At 38.3% G+C, this 13,181-nt stretch overlaps 1 protein-coding gene across 3 annotated transcripts in view; it reads left to right on the top strand.

Annotated features, from left to right (window-relative positions):
• Positions 1–13,181, top strand: part of PLEKHH2 (pleckstrin homology, MyTH4 and FERM domain containing H2) — a 75,056-nt gene continuing 61,875 nt past the window's right edge. For all 3 annotated transcript variants that reach the window (XR_009447989.1, XM_059659972.1, XM_059659971.1), the window contains exons 1-2: positions 1–152; positions 7,450–7,579. Coding sequence is in view for 2 of the 3 variants with exons in the window: in XM_059659972.1 (XP_059515955.1) it covers positions 7,457–7,579 (123 nt within the window). In the remaining variant the exon portion in view is untranslated. The remainder of the gene's footprint in view (positions 153–7,449; positions 7,580–13,181) is intronic.

Here is a 13,181-nt window from a genome sequence, read left to right as displayed (position 1 = left end):
GGGCTACTCCGGCCGCCAGTCCGGGCAGGAGGCGTGCCCCGCCCCCGCCCGCTCTGGGCTCGGCGTGCGGCGGCCCCGGTGGAGAGCCCCTGGAGCCCCGCACCGGGCGCGGCTGGGACCTCGGGCGCGGCCACTGGGGACCCGTAACCGAGGTAGGCTGATGGGACGGGCGGGGGGCCAAGAGGCGACCTCAGTGCTTCGGATGCGCGGGGATCCCCGCCCCCTGTAGAGCGCGCGTTCCCGGGGGGCTCGCCGGCCGGAGGATGGGGGCGGCGGGCGGGCACCCGGGGGCTGGGACCGGCTGGCGCAAGACTCGCCCCCGCGCCTCCCGCTTCCCCCTCCGTACGTCCTCCCCCTCGCTGCCCCCCAAGACTGGAGTCTCATCTGGGGGCGGTGGCTCCTAGCCCCCCGGTCTCCCGTGACATTTTGTTTGCCAAAGTGGGGCCCGGGTTGGTGGCGTGGAGCCGGCGATCAGGGGGACGCGCCCGGGAGCCCCGCGTCCCCGGCCCAGGGGCCCACGCAGTTAGGGATGCTGCGGCTCGGCCTCCGCTGGTGGGGAGCCCCACCGGGACCGCCGGGACGAAACTTCTCTGAACTAAAGAACTGTTCTCTACACCTGGGGTTGCCGGGATATCCGCGTGCCCTGGGGTGCCCTACCACGCAACTGCGCTGGCCCCGAAGTCCTCAAACCACTTTAAAGAAAAGACGGAACATTGGAACTGCGATGTGCGAAACGCCGTGGAAGGAAAAGTTAAATCTTTTATTACGCTGTGCAAGTCCCAGGGCGGTGCTACCTGCAGGTCACTGCTTTCTTTGTGCAAATGCCCGTCGCACGGCTGGACCGCACAGCGGTGTGTGTCCCCCCAGGAGCTGTGGGGCGAGGAGCCCGGCTGGTCTGGATCACAGGTTTTGCCCAAGTGGGGCTGGGTGCTGGTCCGGAGGCTCCTTAAACAAGGCATGCCTCAGTGTGGTCAAGAAAGACATCTTTTCTGCTTTAGAAAAAACAAAATAAAAATACACAGTTACCTGGCCAAGTTAAGCTGTGCCCTAAGAGGAGAGAATTAAAGAGTACCAGCGGCCACCCTGAGCTTCATCGGGGTCAGCCTACGTAGATGAATTGGTTCTTTTCTTTTTCTTTCCCTTTTGGGATTTGGAAGAGAAACAGGAAGTCAAAGATTCAAAGAAAAGAGCTTTCGCTCTGCAATTGTCAACAGTTAATTTTGTGTCTGTAAATATTTCCAGAAGTCACCGGGGGCGTTTGGAAAGCCAAGGCATTTTCCTGTCCGCTGTAGTGATGACTTTTATTTAGCAAGTGGGTACGGCTCCCAAAGCTATACAATTGGTTCTATAAAATCAGAGGTAATGGAAAAGGATGTCGGACACGGTTCAAAATTAGAGTCTTTGCTCAAAATGATGCATTCACACGGCAGTTTCTTCAGACTAACTGAAATTACAGAATGAAATGAAGACATCAGGTGTCTAGACCTCAGGGCAGACTATTAGCCAACCAATCTAGTTTTGAAAAAAATTTTTTTTAAATATGATCTTATTAATAGGGAATGCAGACGTTCAATGCCAACACTATGTTAAGGTTTTGCTACTTCATTGTAAAATAGGCCATTAGCATAACCGAAGATATGAATAGGCATGTTTAACGTAGCATTTATATATGGCGTCATTTTCATAGCAAAGTACTCTTCGAAAGATATATGTCTGATTCTTGTCATATTTGAGGTTAAGAATGACCTCTAAATTACTTGAGCTAATGGTGAAATTCTTGACAGGGATAACTGCAAACAATGGTTCATTGAGTGTGTAAATGTTGACCTAATATATATCCACTTAAACTGTTACTTTTTACTCATTTGTAAATACAGTATATGCTCTTTTTAAAATTGAGGTATAATTCACAAACCATTCAATTTACCCTTTTAAAGTATACAGTTCAGTGGTTTTTAGTAAATTCACAAGGCTGTGCAACCATCAGCACTTCAAATTCTAGAGTATTTTCTTTCCCTTTTTTATTGATTTCAGAGAGGAAAGGAGAGGGAGAGAGAGATAGAAACATCAATGCCTCCTGCATGTCCCCTACTGGGGATGGGGCCGAAACCCAGGCATGTGCCCTGACCCGGAATTGAACTGTGACCTCCTTCATAGGTTGATGCTCAACCACTGAGCCATGCTGGCTGGGCTAATTCTGAGTGTTTTCATCACTCCAAAAAGAAACTGCAAATGGATCACTATTGCCTTTTCTTCACAGCCCTTGGCAACCGCCAACCAACTTTCTGTCTCCTTCGATTTACCTATTTTATGTAAATGGAATCACAATATGTGGCCTTTTGTGTCTGGCTTCTTACACTTGGAACTTAGGGCAATGTTTTCAAGGTTCATCCATTGTAGCATGCATTAATACTTTATTCCTTTTTTTGTAGTTGAATAATATCCATTCATCTGATTATGGACATTAGCTTGTTTCCACTTCTTGGCCCTTTGAATAATGGTGCTATGAACATTTGTGTACAAATTTTGGTGTGGATTTATGTATTCAGTTATCTTGGGTATATACTTAGTATTGGAGTTTCTGTGTCAAATGGTAATTTTATGTTAAAAATTTTGAAGAACCGTTACAACTATTTTCCAAAACAGCTATGCCATTTTTACACCCCCAGCAGCAATGTATGAGAGTTCTGCTTTCTCTACATCCTCATCAACACTGTTATTACATGTCTTTTTTTATTATAGTCATCCTGTTGGTATATTTTGGTATGTCATTGTGATTTTGATTTGCATTTTCCCTTATAGCTAATGATGTTAAGCATCTTTTCAAGTGCTTATTGGCCATTTGTATATATACTTTAGAGAAATATCTATATATAATATATTCTTTGCCTACTTTTTAGTTGTTTTTGTTAAATTGTCAGAGTCCTTTATCTATTCTGAATACAAGTCCCGATCAGATGTATGATTTGCAAATATTTCTTCTGATTCTGTGGGTTATCTTTCACTTTCTTGATGGTGTCCCTTGAAGCACAAAAGTTTAAAATTTTTATTAAGTCCAACTTATCTATTTTTCTTTAATTACTTATGCTTTACACATCATATCTAAGAAACTGTTGTCTATCCAGAATCACAAAGACTTATGCCTGTGTTTTCTTCTTAGAGTTTAGAACTTAGGCTCTTATATTTAGGTCTTTGATCCATTTTAAGTTAAATTGTGTATATGATATAAAGTGTGTGTGAGGGTCCAAATTTTTCTTTTGCATGTGGATATTCAGTTGTCTAGTACCATTTTTTTAAATTTATTTTTTCATTACAGTTTAAATTCAATATTTTTCTATATTAGTTTCAGGTGTACAGCATAGTGGCTAAACAATTATATACCTTACAAAGTGTTCTCGATATTTCCAGTACTCACTGGGCACAATGTTTCCTATGCTGTACTTTACATCTCCATGACTATTGTCACTACCAATCTGTACTTCTCAATCTCTTTACCTTTTCCACCTAATCCTCAACCTTCCTCTAGCACCATTTTTTAAAAAGACTACTCTTTTCCCATTGGATGGTCTCGGCACCTTTGTCAAAACTCAATTGAATGTAAATGTGAGGTTTTATTTCTGTACTCTTGATTTTATTCCATTGATCTACATGTCTGTCTTTATGCCAATACCACATAGTCTTCATTACTGTAGCTTTATGGTAATTTTTGAAATTGGATCATGTGAGTCCGACAGCTTTTCAACATTGTTTTGGCTATTCTGGGTCCCCTGAATTTCCATATGAATTTTAGGATCAGCTTGTCAGTTTCTGGAATTTTGACAGGGATTGCATTGAATGTGTATATCCAATGGCAAGTGTTGCCATCTTCACAATATTAAGTCTTCCAATCTATGAATATGGGCTGTCTTTCACTTATTTAGGTCTTTTTAAATTTCTTTCAGTGATGTTTGGCACTTTTCCCAGTACAATTGTTGCACTTCTAATGTTAAATTTACTCAAGTATTTAATTATTTGTGATGCTGTTGTAAATGGAATATATTCTTGATTTCATGTTTGGATTTTTCCTGGATAGTGTATAGAAAAGAAGTTGATTTTTGTATATTGATCTGGTACCTGAAACTTTACTGAACTCAAATAGTTCTAGTAGTTTTTTTTGGTGGGTTCCTTGGAATTTTCTATGTACAAGATCATGACATCTGAAAATAGAGGTAGTCTAGTTCTTCCTTTCCAGTCTGGATGCTTTCTGTTTCATTTTCTTGCCCTGGCTAGAACCTTCAGTACAATGCTGTCTACAAGAGGTGAGAGTGGACATCCTTGTCTTATTTCTAATCTTAGGTGGATCAGTCATTTACTGTTAAGTATGATGTTAGCTGTGGGCTTTATCAGGTTGGGGAAGTTCCTTTCTATTACTAGTTTGTTGACATTTAAAAAAATTTACAAAAAATATATATTTCTTTATTGATTTCAGAGGAGAAGGGAGAAGGAGAGATAGAAACATCAATGATGAGAGGGGATCATTGATCGGTTGCCTCCTGCACATCCCCCCCACTGGGGACCAAGCTCACAACCCAGGCATGTGCCCCTGGCCGGAATCGAACCTGGGACCCTTCAGTCCATAGGCTAACGTTTTATCCACTGAGCCAAGCCGGATAGGGCCTAGTTTGTTGACTTTTAAAAAATATGTTTTTAATTGATTTCAGAGAAAGGACAGGAGAAGGAGAGAGAGAGAAACATCAATGATGAGAGAATCATCGATATTGGCTGTCTCCTATATGCCCCCTACTGGGGATCAAGCCTGCAACCCGGGCATGTGCCCTGACCAGGAATCAAACGGTGACCTACTAGTTCATGGGTCAACACTCAATCACTAAGCCACACTGACTGGGCTGTTGATGTTTTTATCATGAAAAGGTGTTGGATTTTGTTGAATGTTTTTCTGAATCTATCGAAATGATTATGTGTTCTTTGTCTTTTATTCTATTCATATGGTGCATTATATTGACTTATTTTCATTTGTTAAACATATGTTACTTTTTAACTATAATAATTTTACAGTAAAACATAAACAAGTTATTTTAAATGTAGAGCAGAGGTTAACATGAAATACACTCTTCTTCTTGTTTTAGAATAGTGTCCCTACATTTTTGTGCAATGATATGAATGGCTCAAGACTTAAAGATGTCTTTCCAGGACTGCTTTTTATTTTTAACTAGAAGCCCAGTGCACAAAAATTTATGCACTCGAGGGGGTCCCTCAGCCCGGCCTGTGCCCTCTCGCAGTCTGGGACCCCTCAGGGGATCGGTCCTAAGCTGGCAGTCAGACATCCCTCTGGCAGCCCGGCAGCCCTAGGGGGATGTCCACTTTCCAGCAGGGAGCAGGCCTAAGCTGCAGTCAGACATCCTTAGCACTGCTGAGGAGGCGGGAGAGGCTCCTGCCACTACCTCTGTGCTGGCAGACGTCAGCCTGGCTTGTGGCTGAGCAGAGCTCCCCCTGTGGGAGCGCACTGACCACTAGGGGGCAGCTCCTGCATTGAGCCTCTGCTCCCTGGTGATCATTGTGTGTCAGAGTGACCAGTCATTCCCAGTTGTTCTGCTGTTAGGGTCAATTTGCATATTACCCTTTTATTATATAGGATATTTCATCCACATTTTATTTCCTTGTCCACTCTAAAGCTAATGAAGAGAAAAATGAAGTAGCAGTAGAATTGAGAAAAAGTCTGTGATTGATAAACTGCATTATTTACTCCTACATTATTGATAGTAAATTTAACGTGGGTAATGAAAAAGGTCATTAACTAGGCTAATATCTTTAGGGAAAAAACTCAGAAAACAATGGGGTGATGCTTCTATAAAAACAAAAGAAATGAAAAGAGAATTGTTTCCATGGTTGTGGTGCCCTTAATAAAGTTGTAACTTCTGTAGGACAACTTTGCTTATATTTATTTGTAAATTATTGAGTGATATAAGTATTAATGTGAAAACTGATTTAAGCATAAAACAATATAAATATTTTTTCATTTTCACTCGAGGACAATTTTTATTGATTTTAGAGAGAGGAAGGGAGGGAGGAAGAGAGAGAGAGAGAGAGAGAGAGGGAGAGAGAAAAACATCCATCAGTTGCTTCCTATACGCCCGCCTCCCCACAACTGGGGATCAAACCTGCTACCTAGGTATGTGCCCTGACCAGGAATCAAACCCGCAACCTTTTGTATAAACCAACTGAGCCACCTGGCCAGAGCAAGCATAAAACAATAGTTATGCTAGGAAAATAACCTTTTGTGGGTTTGAAAACTGGTATAAGTTAGGGGTTATATTACACTAAATATTGGGGAAAATTTGGTTAATATGTGAGGGAGACATATTTTTGTAAAACAAAAGCGCAGAATAAGTACACCTTCAACTGCAGTTCTACCCTTGGGTTCTGAGAGTTTTGCTGTCACATATATTAAATGACAGGTTTGGTTTCTTCAGGAGATTCACTTCTAATGCAAATTTTGTCCGTTTATAGCAAGACCAATTCAGAAATATATTATTACCAGGCTATTTATTAAATGACCTGATAAAACATTAACAAACATTTCAGATTACTTTCATGAATCCCGGAGCCAGAAACAATCAGGCTTTCAAAATCAAGTACTATTTTTTGCTCTTTAGAATTTCAAAACCTTTGTCCTCCAAAAGGAAAGTTAATAAGAAACTGGTTCCAGATTTATTTGCTTAATGTAGGTGATTCTAAATTTTACATTTATATGTTTTCTCCTCTTGTACCAAATAAAAATTATGCAAACTTGTCCAGGGTTATAATACTTTGCCCAGTTAAATATGCCAAAGCATTTTTGGCTTGAAAAACAACCTGGACTTGGACAAATTTAGGGTGGTGATAATAATTATAATATACTAGTAAATCCAAGCCTTAGTTGTAGCACTGGTATAAAGTTTCTTTAGGTAATTCTGTCATGCTACCAATAGAATAAAACTGTAATAATTCTGTAAATTTAAGAGTGTGATAAAATTATGAGCTGATAGATTTTAAAAATCTTATCTGTTGAGCAGAGCTAAAATAATAATAGTACTCTATGTTTGTGGTGCTATTTTACTGTCCAAAGAGCTGTTAAAAACTGCACTATTTAATTTGTCCCTCATAACATACCCATGAAAAAGAATGAGTTTTTACTATCATGTCCCCCTTTTTCTAGATTGGGTAAACTGAGACAGAGAAAGATTAGGTTACATAGAAAATTTAATTAATACAGTTAGACCTCCAACCCTGGCATACCGTATCCAACTAAGTCCTTTCCATGTGCTATCACCAGTTCTGGAGTTTATCTTAGAATTTGAAACTTGTATCTGGATATGATTAGATGGTTATTAGAATGTGTACATCAGAGGATTTAATGAATTACCCTGAATGCTCATTGGTATTATGCCATTTGAATGTTTTCTTTTATAGAATAAATATGGCAGAGCTTTCCGAGACAGAAGGACCAGTAGATTGGAAAGAGCGATGTGTAGCTCTGGAGTCCCAACTCATGAAATTTAGAGTTCAAGCAAGCAAGATAAGAGAGCTCCTAGCAGAGAAGGTAAGCTTTTCTCCTTAACCTGTGTTATTAAACAGCAGCGATGTAGGGCCTATTTCATTTCTGTTAAATAATCTCAGTACTTTTGGGGATAAACACGACACAAAACGACTATAATTTAACTTTCTGTCAGGGCTTTGAAGCTATATTTGGTCTAGTATTTTGCCAGTCTTAGAGTAAATTAAGACAAAGACATTTCATTGCAAATACTATGCAATGGAATATGTAAGCATTGTGTGTATTTGATGAATGTAGAGTGCATTTACTCCAGAGAGAAAAGCTATAATTTATTTGATTTTATTAGAGAAGTGTGACAGCATTTTGATCTACTTAAATATTTAGGAAAGTTATGTTTAAAGTGATTATAGAAGAACGTTCTCAATTGATAGTAAAATGTGTTTATACTGTATTTGAAAATATACAGTACTTATATTGACTATGTACCACTAAACTCTCATCTCAGCTGGTATTTAAGATAATTATATGCTTTTCTTAATAATTCTAATCATGTAATTAAAATTTTATTTATGTCACAAGAAGTTGGGGGGCATATATGTGTATAAAATGAATAGATAAATTCATTCATTTGTGCATTCATTCATTCAAAAATACTCATTGAGGGCTGACTCTGTGACAGACACTGTTCTTAATGCTGCAGTTACAATTGTGAACAAGAGAAGCCGTGCTTCTATTTCCAGGGAACTTGGATTCTAGAGCTGCACTGTCCAATATGGCAGCCACTAGCCACAGGTGGCTGCTGAGCATTTGAAATACAGCGAGGTAAAATTGAAATGTGTTGCAAATGTAAAACACACACCAGATTTCAAAGATTTAGTATGAGAAAAAGAATGTAAAATATTTTACATTCTCTTGCAATAATTTTTATATTGATTGCATGTTGAAATGATAATTTTTGGATATTGGGTTAAATAAAAAATGTTAAAATTAATTTTACTTGTTTCTTTTTACTTTTTTAATTTTACTAGAAAATTTAAAATTATACATGTGACTCACATTATGTACTAGTATTTCTGTTGGACAATGCTGTCTGGGTGAATGGATAAATGATATTAATGGTCATTCATAACTGATCAGAGTAATTTACAGGTGGCTTCTTCAACGGCAGTCTGCCTAATCCTTTTGGATGGAGGGCTGGTACAGGTATCAGATGTCCAAAAATGATCATCTTAAATCTTTCTTTCACTGCTAGCTAAGAATCTCTTAGCAAAGAAGTATTCTAATGATATAACTACATATCACTAAAACCCAGAAAAACATCATTCAGTTTAATATCATCTTAAATTTTTGTGCTTTAACATCTTTTAGGTCCAAAGATTAAAGTTATGCCGTTAGTACCCAATATCAATTTGCTTCACTTATCTCTATTATAATCAAAGTTGTAACTTGAAGAAAATACCAGTTGAATATCTCCAAGTTGGGGGAGCTTATCCTAACTCAAAGTTAGTGACACATGCTTTTGTCTTTTGCTCCTCTCTCTATAAAAATCATTTCTTAGGTTGTACTGTGATTTATCTGGTATTTTTCACAATTCTAATCACCTCATACAATGACTTTTGTCAAAATTATAAATTATATACGTGTTGCTAAACCTCATGGATAACTTCCCAGGTGTTGCCTTAGTCTCTCAGCAGTTAGCACACTCTTGACTCCTCAAAATTTTCTTGGTTCTCTATGGACTAAATAGAAGTTATGCTTATTTGGTTTCCAATTAGTTGACCTTTAAATTCTGAATTTGATGGCAACATTTGTTCTGGTTTTTTAGAAGGCTTGTAACAAAATTTTTTTAGTGCCCATTTTTTAAAACGTTAGTGTTGTTTTCTCTACAAGTAAAATTGTAAATAGCTTTTGATTATTAATTTATGTTACTAGACTTTCTTTTTTCTTTGTCAGTGGATGAATTTTGAGAGTAATATTATTTTCAAATTGCTATTTTAGTTGTGGGTTTTTCTTCCTCCTCCCCCTCCCCTCTTTTTTGTCTTTTGTATCTGTGACTTAAATCCTTTGCCAGATCTAAGAGATGGAATTACTCAGTTGTGTCTTATACAGTGGAAAGTGGATAAGTTTGCCAAGTTACTCATGGTTTCCCAGTAAGTAGATTCAACACCAAAATGGAAATAGCGTTTTTCACAATATTTTCTGTTATATTCCATTATGCAATATTTTTCTCTGGATTAAAAATTAGTTTTGGTACTCACCCATGTTTTAATAAAAATACCAAGTATTTGTTGATTTTTTTATGTGCTTAACAACCTGTGAAGTAATAAATTTTATTGTTCCCATTTTACAGATTAGGAAACTGATGTGCCAGACAGTCTTCTAAGTGCTTTATGTAAATTAACTTTTTAATTATTACAACAACAACCTATGAGTTAGGTACTGAATTACCCATATTTTGCATAGGGGGAAACTTAGGCGCATAGCAGTTATTTAGCTTGCCTGTGTTTGTGCCAAGAAGTAAGTGATGAAGCCAAGATTTGAAACTTGGCATTCTGCTTTTAGAACCTGAATGCTTAGCCATCACCCTATCTGGCCTCTCCCATCTAGTTTTATTACCACATTCCTTGCTTCCTCTGACATACCCACTCACCTATTCAGTCTTCTTTTCAGCCATGCAGCATATAAACCCATCTCCGCTTGGGGCCGGTATCTGTGTGTTACGATGTGTGTGTGTGTGTAGTAATAATGATTTACATAACAGTACATACTTTTTCAAAGCGAACCCTATTGCATTGCTTCTGCATGCCAACTTGAGTCAAATACTGCATTCCAGAGGCCAGTCTGGTCCCATTCACAACCATTGGTTTTATGTTAGGACCAGTCTGCTCCATAGCTTTTTCCTGCTAGTTCTCCACACCTTCCCCCCAAATGGATGCTGGCCCAAGGCTGAGGATTCTTGAGAGAATACTAATTTGATTCTTTAGCTCTTTGCCAGGAATTCTAGCCAACTTTTCTTTTCTGCAGTAGTTTTTGATTCTTGGTTTTGTTTTATTGGCACAGGCTATGGCAGCTAACAGTAAGTGCTAGCTATAGGTCCTAAGCAATTAGTACAACCATTAGCTAATTTAAACCCCTAAGTAACCTGATGAGGAAATTATTGTGATTCCCAGCCTAAATAAGTTAACATTAAGACTGAGAGTATTTGAATAGTATGCCCAATATCACACAGCTAGTCATTCAAGAGCTGGCAGTAAATCTTAGATCTTTCACACTTTTCTTGTGATGCAGTTTATAAATAGAGTCCCTGGCACATAGAAGTAACTCATTATTGTTTTCCTGTATCTTTCTAAATGAATACACTGGCTAAGTGTGCAAGGAGATGATTTCAACAAATGTAATTACCAATTAATAGGAGACATCTTTCTGAATTTTTTAGGAAAGACGTGTGAGATGATCTCAGAGTGTTTTTTTTATAATGAAAGGTGAATTTTTAGTTATGTATACCTTATGTGGTTTTTTTGGAGATGGAGTAGGAGAATACAGGGGATTTTTCTTAAAATGAGTTATTTTGTATTTTTTTTATCATAATTTCTAAGTAACTTAGAATATTGAAGTTTATGAAGAAAAAGGCCTTATTGAAGTCTTGGGCAAATACTGCTGTAAGTGGGAGAGGTCTTTAAAGGAATTTAAGGAATGGTGTTGGAAATATCTCTAGTATGCCAAATATAAACTCTTCAGGGAAGCTGAGATTTAAGTAGTTTTCCTACTTTACAGTATTACTCGTTTTCTGAGTCAGGGAGGGAAGAAGGAAGGTTTCATTTTAAGTTGAAGTGAATGTTATTTCCTATGGGTTAGATTGGGAGAATTTTTCCTTTAGGTATCAGCGTGGCCCAAATCACCTAATGCTGCCTTTGGCTGATACAGCATTACTGTCTGGTTTCTGGCCACTTGACCTTCCTTCTGTGACTATGATTCCCCAGAGGTGGTTTAGAATTCTCTCATGGGAATGAGGAGTCCATGGACAGCACAATGTTTGCTTTTCATATGACCATGATTACCCTATTTAAATTCCACATCTCAGTGTCTCTGTTGCCTCACCTAATATTTCACAGTGCCTAACAGAAATTATACGTATACTAACAATAAGACTTTGCAGGCTAATTTATATCATTTTGGGCTACTGACTGAAGATATTATTTATTATAACAAAATGGTGATAGAGTCTTTTATGGGTTCCAAGGGGGGAACAGTCAGGAAGAAAGCTACTTGGGGGATTGCTGTCTACAGCAGTAAGTATAAAGGTCCTAAAGTATTCCGTCTAAAGTAGCCAGTCTACAATACTTGAGACACTAAGCATTAACCACAGTGGTGTTATGATCTAAGATCAGTGGCAGATTTCCTCCTGCCATTTGCTGCTGTGTCCACTCTGGCTACAGAGAGCACTTCTGTAGTAATCGAAACAGAAGGTTTTGTTATCGTATTAAGTGGCCTGTTCATAAAATACTTATTTTTGTCCAATGCCTGATATGGGCAGCAGATCATTCAAGTTTCTTTTAGTGACTTAGTGTGGATTGGTTATGGAATTAGCCTAAGCTTTACATCATAGCTTACATCGTGAAAGTAAAAACTTACATGAATATTTTCTGTATTGCTTTATTAAGTGTTTTGCAAAGTTACTTTCCAGCTTGAATGATTATGAAAACAGTCACTCAAAATTAACGTATTGCCTTTCGTACTTTTTTTCTATAAACTGATTTTAAAGTGTCCTAAACTTTATTGGAGATACTTACATGTGTACTTACATTTATGTAATGTGACACAGTCAGCATTGATGATCTATACTATAGATTGTGAAAATGTAGTGATTTTTCTTTTATCAAAGTTTGTATTACATCTATTGAATTTTTATTATGTGGTATTCATTATTCCTGCCTTAACCATTGTTATGTAACTAAATAAATACACTCAAAATCTGGGGAGAAACTGCTTAGCTTATTTCCTATTCAGTGTAGAATCCTGTTAGAATCTCAGATTCCAAATTGAGCTTCTCTTGGTTCTATCTCTTTCCCTGCATTTCTGCAAGAACTCCTGCATATTTCAGGCAGATTGCCAGCTGCGTGTCTTCAGATCACTTCCAAATCACTTAGCTCTGCACACTTTTTAGAAGGCTAAGTCTTTTCATAGGTTCTGTACTTAAGACAATTCCTCCTTCCATAGTCATGTGTTTAAAGTCGCCAGATGTTGTCGTGTGGCCCAGATAGGAGGGTAGGGATGCATCCCTAGGAAACAGAAGCTACTTTAGATTTTCAATGGCAGCAAGTGTAGTGGGTTGTGCAAGGAAGAACCAGTTGTAGTTGTTGCCATACTTCTCAAAGACATAGTTGTAAGTTTTCCTCATCTGTATCCACGTCATTGTTAAAATGTTAAACAAACTAATCACTTTTAGGACTGTTGGGCTCTGCTTTGTTCCAGTGTGGACCTAAGTATCTTTCAGTACAGCCCAGTCGTGGTCATTTTTAGATTCTCCAAGAAAGAGAGAGGAAATACAGCTTATGAGAATACACCACTTTCTGATATCATTGTGACTTTCTGATCAACACATCAAGACTGACATTTGAGGTTTTACCATTCTCTTAAAGTTAATTCA

This window comes from Myotis daubentonii, chromosome 12 (assembly GCF_963259705.1).
Source record: "Myotis daubentonii chromosome 12, mMyoDau2.1, whole genome shotgun sequence".
NCBI classification, from domain to species: Eukaryota; Metazoa; Chordata; class Mammalia; order Chiroptera; family Vespertilionidae; genus Myotis; species Myotis daubentonii.
This window is presented reverse-complemented; position numbering and strand designations above follow the sequence as displayed.